A 12,346-nucleotide genomic window follows, 5' to 3' on the forward strand; every position below is an offset into this window, starting at 1 on the left:
ATTTTATTTAACATTTTCGACAAGCTGGTGGACATTTAGGTGGACAGCATGGATCATAGCAAGAAAACTCCTTTGGTGGACAAGGATCACAAGGTTTTGCAAGAGGCAAGCAAGGAACTGGTGGACATCCAGGTCTATTGTAAAATGTTGTTCCTGTTGGCGCACACATGTATTCTTTTGGCTCTGGAATTTGAACCACTTGTGGCTTAGGCTGGCATACCATTGTCTGACAAATTTCTTTCGGTTCGACAATAGTTCGTGGCTGACAAACGACTCTTGGATCTGGAACAACTCTTTTGTAGTAGACAATTTTTGGCTCAGGAACAACTCTCTTTTTGTAGACAATACACGGCTCACATATCACTTTTGGCTGATAGATTAATCTTGGTTCACAAATTTCTTTCGTATTTGGCACTACATGCTTATCGATGACTGTTCTTTTAGTGTAAACGACTTGCTTTTGACAAACGAGTTTTGGTGGCTGTTGTACTTTGACGAATTGTGGTCCACAAGTTTGAGGTGGACAGATTGATGGACATTGAGGCATACAAGACAGTTCAGGTCCTGTCATACATTTTGCACCACACTAAATAGAGAAATTCGTTACAAAATTTTCAATCGGTTTAAATTAACGAATTTTCAAAGTTTGAAAAACTTAGTAAGTGATGATTTTTGAATTTAAAAAGAACGTTAAAATTCAATTATCACCAAAATTGATAAAAATCCATCAGAACATGGTTATTTATTATACTTACATCCTTTGGTGGACATGGGATACAAGGGAATGAATTGCAAGCCATCTTTAAAATTGAAAAATATTTAATAGCACTGAAAATTTAGAAAACACGTCTGAACACTTTGTCGTTCTAAATGAAAATGAGAAAATTGTGATTCTTAAGAAATTCCAAAGTTTATTGCGATCAAAAAATTTAATTTTTCTACAATCGAATGCATCGTCGCTTTAATTTAGCACGAATTGATTTCTTGAAATTTTCTTCAAGAATTTTCCGAGTAGTTGGTGTTATATCTGATGTGGGCGTGTTGTAGACGATAGGCGTTGAAAAATTGAATGATTCCCTTAATGATTCAATACAATTTGTTGATTCGTCTTTCTTTACTTCCTCTTGAAATGACACATCTTTTGGGAAATTCGTGAAAAATAGCTGCTTTAAGATCTTCTTTCCTAGAGAACTTTTAAGTAACGGCGTGGATGTATAAACCGCTACTTCTTTCGAAACATTTTCAATACTACTGTTGTCCATTTGATGTCCTTTAATTGATGTTCTCCCGACGCGATGCTGACTGTAACTGCTTATTATTTTAAACATAAACAAGGCATTAACTTTCTACCTGAAAAAATTCTCAGTTGGATGGAAACTATTTTAATAGTTTTTAGCAATATTTTTATTAATCTAGAACCAATTGGATTTACAATAATTAATTAAATGACGAAATATGTGTGGGAAGATTTTCTTGCATAGTATAATAGATAAAATATTTTTAAAAAAATAATTATAATGTCCAGCACAATATTTTAACAAATCTTAAACTATTTCATATTTTTCAGCATATAGGACTGTCTCGATTGAATACTTTACATGATTCGAATCATCATCAACGGATGTAATTTGTGCTGGTTTTAAGTCAGCATATATTGTCTTTGAGACAAATGAAAGTGTAACAGGGAAAAAGTCTCCGGGAATTGAAGATCCTACTGAAAATTCCATTGATCCTTGTTTATTTGCTGCATCAATGACTGGCAGATTCCAAAGAAGTTGATGTTTACGTGAATCGTGATGATATTCGCCATCGCATTCAGTTATTGATGGAGTAATTCCCATTGGCAATGGAATAGCTATTGTCACGTCTTGCAATTCAAGCTTGGTATTTTCTAATTCATATTCAATATTAACGTCACATCCTCCTTCGCCGTTTTCTGATGGCCAGCAATTAACTGAAATTTAAGATTTGAATTTGTTAATAACCGATTAAAGTTCAAAAAGTCGTTTGAGATTTTAAAATTCTCAAAAGTCGTTACATACTTGTTAATGGAACAGCACTTTCATCTTGTGTAGTATAACGCCATTTAAGAACTCCAACATCTGTATTCATTGGGAATGGTTTTGCTGGATTCTTTAAGCCAATTTGACTCTTATTTCTAAATAAGTCCTTATCGATATTGGGATGAGTTTGAAGTTGAATGCCACGTTGATCATTATTATCCAAAAATATCTTAATTCTTCCATATTTCTCATCTGATACACGTAATGTCAATAAGCCGGCAAGTTCAAATGTTTGCAATCCACCGTCACGGCCTATTCTAACTGTCAACTTATCTTCAACACGTAAATGAACATCATCCATTTGAACATCAGATTTTGGACGTGCTGGAGCAGCTGATGATGCTGCAGAACTAACAGTTGACGTTAAAGTAGTAACTTTTTCACCTTCACTCTTAAGCTGATCGACAAAGGAATCGACATCTCTAGTTTTTCCACCCAATTTGAGTGCATTTTTCGTTGGAGCAATTTTTGATGAAACTGTTGGAGTAGGCTTTGGAATTTCAGCAATTCCAATCGTTGGAGTTGATGATGATGACATGCTACTTGACATACCAAAACTGTCACTACTATTTCCATAGCTGCGCATTGGAATTCCTTTCTTTTGAGATTCCATTCGCTGACGTTGCAATTCTTTCGCCTTTTCTCGCATTTTCTGTTTAGCTTCCTTTTCTTGAGTTTCACGAACAGCCTGGAATACCTTCTCCTCATGTGAATCCATCTCAACGAATGTCTTAATTTGTGCCAAATTGACACTTTCTCTGTATCCTAAAGCGACAATTTCATCAAATGCAAAAATCAAATTGAATGCATTGTCAAGAATATCTTTTTCATCGAGAGTTCGGCAATATTCAGGAATCTAAGGATGATACGTGGATAAACATGAGATCCAGAATAGCAATTAGTTAAATTTGAACTTACAACTTTTGAGAATAATCGAAGAGTCTCAAGATCCTCCAAAATATTACTAGCTTTTGTTGTTATCAACAGCATATACAATTTTTCCATAGGCTGATAAACATATCTTACAGATTCCGTTTCTACGAATGTATGTTGTTTTCCGGATGTCATTAATTTGGGAAAGGCAGCTAAAAGACCTTCTATTCTAGATTTTGTCATCTCAACAAATTGTCTCGAGACAATTGCTGTAAATAAATGAATTTTATCATTATGTGATCATTGTTATTGGTGTAATTAACTTACTTTTGCCTGATTTCGTGCATACTGCTGCTGATATCAAAACCTATTTTAAAGTTTCAATTTTCATCAATAATTCATGGCTATCGCACTTATTTTAACTTACCATTGTTGGATAATTTGTAGTTCTTCAATAATTTAATGATTTTATACACTCTACTATGAGATAATCTATGTATTTTAATTAATTTCGATAGAAAACTTTCCTACACAACTTTTTGATGACCTGGAATTAAATATGTTGATTTGCTACAAGGGATGAGTTAGAAATTGTTATGAAATGATGTATAAGACGCTGTTGTCTAATTTATCTATTTTTTGTTAATTTAATTCAGTTTCTTGTAGATATTGATGACTGTTGAATCAAAACATGGCACTTTAAAATTTAACGGTTAATTTATTTTTAAATTTTTTACCAGGTTCAATTTTTGAACTCAAAAATTTAAATTTGAAATTTAACGGATACTTTTGTGTTTTCAAATAGATTTGTTAAATGCAGCATAATTAGGAAATATATCAAGAGGCTTTGCATCAGGGGAAAGAGTGAGTCTAGAAATGTATTTAGAAAAATTATGTGTTGATAAATTTTTTCATTATTTGTGTGAATAAAAGAAATATTAGAAATGTCACTTCCTGTATTCTTTGTGGCAATGTTTTATTGCTTCTACACACCATTTACTAAGGTGGAAGAGAGTTTTAACATGCAGGCAATGCACGACATCCTATATCATCGATTTAATTTATCTCAAGTATGACGAAAAAAATTTTCCGGGATTTTCTGAACATTATAAAAATAACATCCTTTGTGTCTTACAGTACGATCATCATGAGTTTCCAGGAGTAGTTCCACGTACTTTTATCGGTCCACTTGTCATATCCTTATGCATTTCACCGATTGTAGCAATTATAAATGTTCTAAATATAAATAAATTCTGGTCGCAATATTTAGGTAATTATAGCTGAAATATCAATTAAAATATTATTGATCTAACAATCTAATGACATAATTCATTACAGTGCGAATGACACTAGCTGCATTTGTGTCCTACACATGGAATCAATTGATGAAAACGATTCGACAGAAGTTAGGAATTGAAGTGTCAATTTGGCTGCTTTTAATAACATTAACACAGTTCCACTTTACGTTCTATATGAGTAGGACATTGCCAAATATCATGACACTTCCACTTGTATTATTGGCTGTTAATTCATGGCTCAAACGAGAAAAGAAGAAATTTTTAGCATTTTCTGGTGCATCAATAATAATCTTCAGATCGGAACTTGTGATCTTCCTAGGACTTTTACTAATCTATGATCTCTTTTATAAGCGACTAACCATAACAGAATTGCTGAAATTTGGAATTCCAACAGCAATTTCTTTAATACTTTTAACAATTGGAATTGATTCGTATTTTTGGAAAAGACTTTTATGGCCGGAAGTTGAAGTCTTGTGGTACAATACCGTACTTAATAAAAGTTCTGATTGGGGAACTTCACCATTTTTATGGTATTTTTATTCAGCACTTCCGAGAGCCTTGGGACTCTCATTAATTTTTGTGCCTTATGGACTGTTTGTTGAGCCTAGAGTTAGAGCACTAACTATCCCAGCTATAATATTTGTACTAATTTACTCATTCTTGCCACATAAGGAACTGCGATTCATCATCTATGTCTTCCCAATGCTTAATATAGCCAGTGCATGTGCTTGTCAACGGCTGTGGAATAACCGAACGAAATCGATGATCCACACAGGTTTATCATTAATTGCAGCCGGGCATCTTATTGGAAATTTCATACTTACTGTATTTTTATTGACTGTATCTAAAACAAATTATCCTGGCGGAATTGCTATATCCAAAATTCATCGACTTGCAACTAGTGACCAAAATGTCACGATTCACATCGATAACTTAACAGCACAAAGTGGAGTGACAAGATTCACTGAAATATATTCAAATTGGACATACAGTAAGGATGAACTCTTGAAGGCTGGTGACGAGGAACTGCACAAATTTGATTACTTGCTGACAGAAGTTAAGAATAAGTATGCACCGGAAATGCGTCTTTTGCAGTCCACACATGAGAAAATTGAACTTGTTGAATGCTTTAGCAATATTGGTGTGCATTATGCGAGTCTTGTTCCTATAAAAATTCGCACAAAGCCATGCATAATGATCATGAAAAGACGACCAAATGCTGTGCTGCTTAAAAGATATTTTGATGTATCGACGGATGAAATTGAACACAGTGGAAGTGACTTAGAGATTGAGGAATTTGATGAAGAGCCTGAAATTGAGGAGGAAGTAAAGGAGGAGGTCCCAGAGAAGCCAAAAGTTTTAAAGAAAAAGCGATTACGGTCGTCAATAAATAAATTAAAAATGAAGGAAATTATTGAGGCTGGAAAGATGGAAGAGCAGCAAAAAGAAAGCCAAGAATCTACTGAGAAGGAACAGATTGTGGAGGATGTGGATATCCAGTCAGAAGAGCTCGTATTTAAAGATCCGGAAATTGTTGAAGAAGATCCAGTAAGCACCGATGAGGAACAAGAAAACGATGAAATGAATGAGGAAAATTTCACATCAGAAGAGTTGTGGACGATGGATGAAAATAAAAGTGAGGATGATGAAGCAACAAGTGAAACTGGCAGTGGAAATACAAAGAATAATATTAAGAAAATTATATCTCAAGAAAAGACTAAGCAGCTACTCGAAGAATTCAAGAAAGTTGATCTAAGTGCCTTATGTGACCTGACAAAAATGGATACCAAAGAATGTCTCAAAAAGATTCTAGATGAGCATGTTGAGCTGTAAAATTAATTTTGTATGCATCACATGCTTGCTGAGATTTAACGATAAAAATTTGAAAAATAACGGTTGCTAAAATTTTAAAATTTCTGAACCGATTGAACCGGTTTTTACAATTTTGAAAATTTATCAGTCGTTATTTTTCAATTTTTTTATGACAGTTGAACTAAATTTTTGTACACAGCCATAATGTGGTGAATTAAAACAAGATGATATTAATTAATTAAAGTACTTTTACTGAAAAACTTATATTTCCGTTCTTAACGGTTTTGGAAGCTTTGATAAACAAATGACCAAAATGAATATTTAACAAGAAGGAACATGCTGAAATAAGCAGCTATCCTGTATTTCTTCAATGAAGCCTTTTTGTCACCTTTCTCGCATTTCGTACACATTTCTTTACTATAATTACTGCTAGAGCCATTTACTAGAACCTGATGGTGACTAAAATGCTGTAATTGTCAGATTAAATGAACACTTCTAACTTGCTGCAAATTAATATGCTCTGGCTCTAAAAATTTCTTCTCATGCTGATCATGTGTGCCTTTAACATGTTGATCTTCCTTCTTAATAGTTGGCATAATGGTGAATTTAATCGTATTGTCTTTTGATCGTTTCTGCAAAACTCGACCTTCGACTTCCTTTACTTCCTTCTCTATTGTTCCACATAACTTTTCAGCCTTTGACATATCATGATCATCAGCGGTGACTACAACACGAACTTCATGCATTTTCTCTATCCATTTCTTGCATTTGTTTACTTTGGACAGCAAATCATGCTCAGTGATTTTGTTACTTAATGACAATAGCTTCTCTGATTTAATATGCGGTTGATTCCTTGCGAATTTCTTTTCTTCTCGCTTTTTGAGTTCCTCTGCATGATATTCATGACTTGTCATCAACCTAAAGTGAAAGTTTATTTAAATAATTTGATTTACGTCTTAGAGATAAAGGAAACCTTACTTATAAACTGGACGACTTGATTTTGTGTCGTAATCAATTATATTGACTAACTTCAATTGACGCTTTTCTGCTATTTTCTTTGCCTGATCAAGTGTAATTACTTCCATTTTACTATCTTCGTGAATTAAGGAAATTCTCGGGATTGGTTTGGTTTTTCGTCGTTCGCCGCCTTGGTCATTTTGGGCGTTCTTATTTTGACCACTCGAATAAAATGCAATTTTTCCTATATTATTGAGGTAATTAGAACGTACAGCTTGACTTTGTAATGCATTTTTAAATATATTTGAACAAATTTTATTCATGATTTCTTTTGTTTACGATATTTTGCGCAAGTTTACTAAGCCGTGTGCTCTTTTTAGACGAGCTCTGAAAGCGCTTTTATGCTTCTCTGATGAAAATCGTCGAAAGAATCAATAAAAGGTTAAAATACTTGCTGTTTGACAATGATTTGAACGCATTTATGAATGACTTGCATAAGTAAGTTAATTAAATTGATAATATTTGAATGAAATTTTTGAAAATTTTTAACGGCTTCCAAAAATTCAAACAATCTAAAATGAACTGAACTGAATTGAACTCAACGTTGGTTTACTGAACGGCGGAACTCAAATTTAATTTTCAAAGTTTTAAATCAAATTTTATTTTAATTAACAAAAATTAAAGATATAAACTTATCTAAGGTACTTCTGTAACATCCGAACATTACACCAATTAAGATCCAGTTTACAAATAACAAGGAATAAACGACAAATCAAGAATAATCGCTCAAAAGACAAATTTAGGCTAAAAAATAAACCAAAACAAAAGAAGGAAAAAATCATGAATGAAGAAAACGATGAAAATGAAGAAAATGATGAAAATAGTAAAATATGTGGTTTTATGTGTGTGAATCATAACAGTATTGATGAATGTGAAGCGGCATTAAAAGTGGAGTTTCAGAAGGTGGTCAATAATGAAAAACTGCTGAATTTTGGAAGCGATTATTTGTTTTTTGAGTTAATAGATGACTTGATATTAAGTTTTGCATTCGAGACACACTATGCAGCGAAACAATTGGATGCAGGAAAAGATGTAATAGATATAATCTTTAAATTCTTAATCAAATTTGTTCTATATTTTCATTTAATTAATTACAGGAAGATGAATCTAGCAACAATGATCAAGAAATGGCGAATGAAGAAGAAAATGCAAGTAATAGTAATACATTTAGTGATAGTAAGTCTAAGAAGAAAATTGTTTACTGTAAGTGCTCAAATTGCGATAAAGTTGTTGCTGCAACAAAATTTGCAAATCATTTAGAACATTGCTTTGGACTTGGACGTAAAGTAAGATTGAGAAAACGAACCAATACTGATGCTGCTAATTAATATTTTTTTCTTTGTCACGTCCAAATCGTAATCTGTGATAATTTAATGGATATATTGAGAAAAGAAAAGCTAATGATCCACCTTATTATTATGTTTATTACAAATATCATTTAATATAATTAAAATAAATTACGACTTTCCTTTTTTGATTGTTCTGATTAATGGCAAAAATACAAATATAAAGTAATTAAGTGTAATCTTGAAAGAGTTCTTGATAAATTACATCTTCGACATTGTCTGTGTTATAAAAAATTAAATAAAATTAGTTACATATATTAATCTTAAATATCTAGTTTGTCTAAGGTCCTTAAATAATCTAGCATTCACTGACTTTACCATCTTTGTCCTGTTCATGTGGCTCAATGACTTGATAATCCGTTTTATCAGGATCATACTGTTCACAAGTCTTGATTGTCACCCTAACTAACTGGAAGTCAATCACAAAAATCACTCTGGCAATCATCACGGACAGAAGTACTATCCAACATGTCAATAAGATCCAACTGAATGTAAGTAAAATGATGTAAAGGATTGATGGCACAATCAATGAGATATCCTTAATAACGAACTTGTTCATCGACACTAAGCATCCAACATTCGGCGCTTGATTAACAAATCCTTCACAGAATCTATTCATTCCTTTATGAATGCTTGTCAAATTTGCTATAGATGTGCAAGTCATCGCTAGGAAGAATATTAATGAAGGTGTCACAATTCTCCATGGTTGTGGGAGGAAGGAACTTTGTTCAGCTTTTCCACCCTTTCCACAAATTATGAACATCACGGTGATAATAATACCGAAGCATAACTGAAAAATTGGTATGTAAATGGCAAAGTCGCATGTCGAATATTTTCCCCAAGTCGTCTCTTTATCGTCAATTTGAACTGTGGATGGAATTCATTATTAGTTACTTGTTGAATTATGTAATTAAGGAAGGAAAATTTAACGAATATTTGAGATTTGAAAATTTAACGGATTTCAAAAATTCAAATCGATAATTTTTTTTGAACTTCAAATCAATTTTGAATTTTCAAAATACGTTGAGAACTTACATTCATTTAAAAATTTGAGGTCTTCGTCAGAATATGTTTGTTCCTCATTAAATCGACCGAGTCTACTGGCAATATCAACTGATGTGAATGATTCCGAATAGGCAAAACTCGAGGAACTTAAATTTGCTGGTGGTTTCAATGAAAATTTTATATCAGCTCCTAAGACACAGTGATCGTCATATGCTAAAACTAACTTTTGTAGACTCAATGAGGCGGCAAAACAGCTGACAACGGCTAATACCAGTAAGCATATTGTTGTGCCTGAAAAAAAAGCGTAATAATTAGTTAATTATTTGTTGAAATTGTAAATTGTTCTCACATTTCCAGCAATAGTCAACATGTTTACTATCACGTTCGACGAGCTTATGATAACTCATTAAAACTGCCATTTTTGTGTATTTATTCTCCTTTTCATTCAACTCTTTTTTGATAAAAAATAAACATTAATCCTCACAAAACAGACAAAATTTCAAAGCCGACTGCGTTAAATTTTCCACATTTTCTGAAAATATACAAAAAAAAAAAGTTTTTTTTAATTCTCATCAGTTAATGCTTATTTTAAATAATATATTGTTTATCATCACGGTAATCCCGATTGTATAATAGTATTAAATCACACATTTGAAATTCATACGGGAATTATCAAAAGCCGGCAATGTGATAGGTAATTAATATCTATTTTAATGGGATTATAGAATAAACCTCTTAATAATGGCTAATTAAACAGCATGATTTATTCTTTCGGTAATAATTTAGTTTGATGATGAATTTATTTGTTGGAAATTCGATTAGAATTGATTAAAATTAATTTTATTTTGATTATTATTGAAGTTCAAAATAACGGATTTTAGGAATTTGAATAATTGAACTTTGAAGACTTAAGTTCAAAATTTGAACTTCAAAACCGATTTATTTTTCAAATTCAAAATAGCCGTTATTGAATTAAATCAGCATAGATCTCAAAATAGACTATTGAATCAAGATGCAGTTCAAGTTTGTGCCAAAATCATTAGTCACGAATAAAATGCAACGACTATTTGCTGATCTATCAAGAAAATTTTAGGACAAAAAAGAAAATTTCAATTTAAAACAATTCATTTCCTCAAAGAAATTTCAGACAAAAAGCCTCGATCGCTCTCAATGAATGATGTCATTCCCACAAGCATCTCTTCTCCTATTTAATGTTTACATATTTAGCAAGCTAAGTTAGCCTTGAATATACTTTTTTTGCAAGATAAAGGTATGGGAAAAATTTCAAATTCACTCCTGCGAGAGTCAGTCTAGTTCCATTTTGTTCCCATCTTACTATCAGTTTATGGGAGAAAAGAATCTTTGTTGATTGCCATAAATTTTAACTTGTCAATCACTCTTCAAAAAATATATATATTCATAAAAGAAACAAGAAGCTATGCAGCTTGTATGACTAAATATTGAGTTGAGTATGAGAAGAAAAACATGATGTAAAAATAAACGAATGAGAACCACATCTGGAGATAAAAGTTTAGTAAATTAAAAATAGTCTGGGAATTACTAATTTAAATTTTTTTAATGAAAATTTGTAATTAAATCTGTTTTCGATTATAACGGAATTTCGAAATTTGAAAATTTAAACGAAATTTTGGAATTTGAATGAATCGGTTTTGAACTTCAATTTTTGAGTAAACATTGAAATTTGAATCTAAATAAATCGTTAAAATTCAAATTTGAATAAATCGTTAAAATTCAAATTTGAATAAATCTTTAAATTAAAAATCTTGAATAGAGCCAAACAAATTTTGAAAAATCAACTAATATAGCATAACAAAAGCTTTATAGGCTTGTTGCCGCATGATATCATCTTTTTTTGATCATCTATATGTCGAATGAGGAAAGAATGTTTCTCATTCCTTTACAGCTTAGCTCACTCATTTGTCGAATATTAAATAATAATAATTGAACCTTATATGTCACAAATTCATTAATAATTCATGAAATTTGCTAGTTTTTCAAATGTTTGCGACTCTTATCAGTAGAAAAATGCTGTTGTAAATGCTTCGATGAAGCCATAACAAGTTGTAAACTTTAATAATACATCATAGGGGTTGGTTCCAGTGTCAAAAGCCATATAAAATACAATAAGAGAAATGATTTCCCATCGAGACTATCCGACTGAACAGAAAATTCCATTAAAGTCAATAAATTATACGTGAATTATTCAAATTCGAGTAGAATGAGAGCACAAAAGTGGGCAAATGAACTTAGCTAGTAATAAAATCAATAATATTTAATATCCAATACAGCTTAATGAGTATTATCATGCGAATTATGAGTAATTTTTGTGGCTTTGTATAAACAATAATTTTGTGCATTATGCCTGATAACTCACATTAAGTCACATTCTTATCAGGTCCATAAATTGTCTTTTCCTTTACTTTCTTGTCGGACTTGCTTAAAATTAACTTATTTATTTATTCTTTCAGTTTAAACAATGATAATTCACTTCACTCAACATTAAATAAACTACGCGGTAAAAAAATTTACAAGCATCGAATGTATTTCAATATTTATTGGGATGGTTTATGGTTTATTTTCAACAAAAGACTGTGAGAGACTAAGCAGGCAATGAAAAAAATTTGTTTTAAATGATCGCACACAAAAAAAAAATGAAAACAGAGAATTAAAAAAGAGAAATTGAGAGGAAAATACGATGCGATCTCACTCATTCTCTTTATTGTTGTTTAGTGTTTATGCTACATGTTGATATTTGCTTCTGCTTCTTGTGTATTTTTAAGGATTTATGCTTGAAAAAATAAATTTTCTGTTTTGTTGACATATTTTTATTTCAAATTTCCGTTAAATTTTCAAATTTCAAATTTCGTTGAGATCAAAAATTGTAGTGCAATATTTCAAATTCAAAATGACG

At 31.6% G+C, this 12,346-nt stretch overlaps 6 protein-coding genes across 9 annotated transcripts in view; 2 read left to right on the forward strand and 4 right to left on the reverse strand.

Moving 5' to 3' along the window:
• Positions 1 to 7: 7 nt before the first annotated feature.
• Positions 8 to 858, reverse strand: LOC139095461 (keratin-associated protein 16-1-like). The gene is made up of 2 exons (XM_070646814.1): positions 756 to 858; positions 8 to 586 (listed from the first exon to the last, which is right to left on the reverse strand). Exons 1-2 carry the CDS (start codon positions 798 to 800, stop codon positions 8 to 10), a joined length of 624 nt encoding a protein of 207 aa, XP_070502915.1. The 5' UTR covers positions 801 to 858.
• Positions 859 to 1,410: 552 nt separating this feature from the next.
• deltaCOP (coatomer subunit delta) lies at positions 1,411 to 3,500 on the reverse strand. The gene is made up of 5 exons (XM_070646936.1): positions 3,364 to 3,500; positions 3,264 to 3,303; positions 2,982 to 3,205; positions 2,043 to 2,919; positions 1,411 to 1,954 (listed from the first exon to the last, which is right to left on the reverse strand). The coding sequence occupies exons 1-5, from the start codon at positions 3,364 to 3,366 to the stop codon at positions 1,545 to 1,547; spliced, it is 1,554 nt and encodes a 517-aa protein (XP_070503037.1). The 5' UTR covers positions 3,367 to 3,500; the 3' UTR covers positions 1,411 to 1,544.
• Positions 3,501 to 3,733: 233 nt separating this feature from the next.
• On the forward strand, positions 3,734 to 6,279 carry Alg12 (Alg12 alpha-1,6-mannosyltransferase). Of its 2 annotated transcripts, XM_070646935.1 has the most exons (4): positions 3,734 to 3,800; positions 3,870 to 4,006; positions 4,074 to 4,206; positions 4,275 to 6,279. In XM_070646935.1, exons 2-4 carry the CDS (start codon positions 3,881 to 3,883, stop codon positions 6,065 to 6,067), a joined length of 2,052 nt encoding a protein of 683 aa, XP_070503036.1. In that variant the 5' UTR covers positions 3,734 to 3,800; positions 3,870 to 3,880; the 3' UTR covers positions 6,068 to 6,279. The 2 variants fall into 2 exon arrangements, with proteins under 2 accessions (XP_070503036.1, XP_070503034.1); XM_070646933.1 differs by lacking the exon at positions 3,734 to 3,800 and having other exon boundaries at positions 3,807 to 4,006.
• mIF3 (mitochondrial translation initiation factor 3) lies at positions 6,277 to 7,395 on the reverse strand. Its single transcript, XM_070646946.1, has 2 exons — positions 7,025 to 7,395; positions 6,277 to 6,964 (listed from the first exon to the last, which is right to left on the reverse strand). The coding sequence occupies exons 1-2, from the start codon at positions 7,324 to 7,326 to the stop codon at positions 6,523 to 6,525; spliced, it is 744 nt and encodes a 247-aa protein (XP_070503047.1). The 5' UTR covers positions 7,327 to 7,395; the 3' UTR covers positions 6,277 to 6,522.
• Positions 7,396 to 7,666: 271 nt separating this feature from the next.
• LOC139095556 (SAGA-associated factor 11 homolog) lies at positions 7,667 to 8,574 on the forward strand. Its single transcript, XM_070646947.1, has 2 exons — positions 7,667 to 8,095; positions 8,161 to 8,574. The coding sequence occupies exons 1-2, from the start codon at positions 7,844 to 7,846 to the stop codon at positions 8,389 to 8,391; spliced, it is 483 nt and encodes a 160-aa protein (XP_070503048.1). The 5' UTR covers positions 7,667 to 7,843; the 3' UTR covers positions 8,392 to 8,574.
• LOC139095554 (uncharacterized) overlaps positions 8,468 to 12,346 on the reverse strand; it is a 132,974-nt gene continuing 129,095 nt past the window's right edge. Inside the window, exons 1-4 of one of the 3 annotated variants that reach the window (XM_070646944.1) lie at positions 11,810 to 12,176; positions 9,764 to 9,863; positions 9,445 to 9,705; positions 8,468 to 9,276 (exon numbers count right to left, since the gene is read on the reverse strand). In XM_070646944.1, the coding sequence (XP_070503045.1) occupies positions 8,708 to 9,276; positions 9,445 to 9,705; positions 9,764 to 9,833 (900 nt within the window). In that variant the 5' untranslated portion in view covers positions 9,834 to 9,863; positions 11,810 to 12,176 and the 3' untranslated portion in view covers positions 8,468 to 8,707. Of the gene's footprint in view, positions 9,277 to 9,444; positions 9,706 to 9,763; positions 9,947 to 11,809; positions 12,177 to 12,346 lie in introns of those variants that run through there. The other 2 variants (XM_070646942.1, XM_070646945.1) reach the window with 2 other exon arrangements.

Source organism: Chironomus tepperi, unplaced genomic scaffold, assembly GCF_022539635.2.
Source record: "Chironomus tepperi strain 1889 unplaced genomic scaffold, CSIRO-AGI_Ctep_v1 contig_364, whole genome shotgun sequence".
Classification (NCBI taxonomy): Eukaryota; Metazoa; Arthropoda; class Insecta; order Diptera; family Chironomidae; genus Chironomus; species Chironomus tepperi.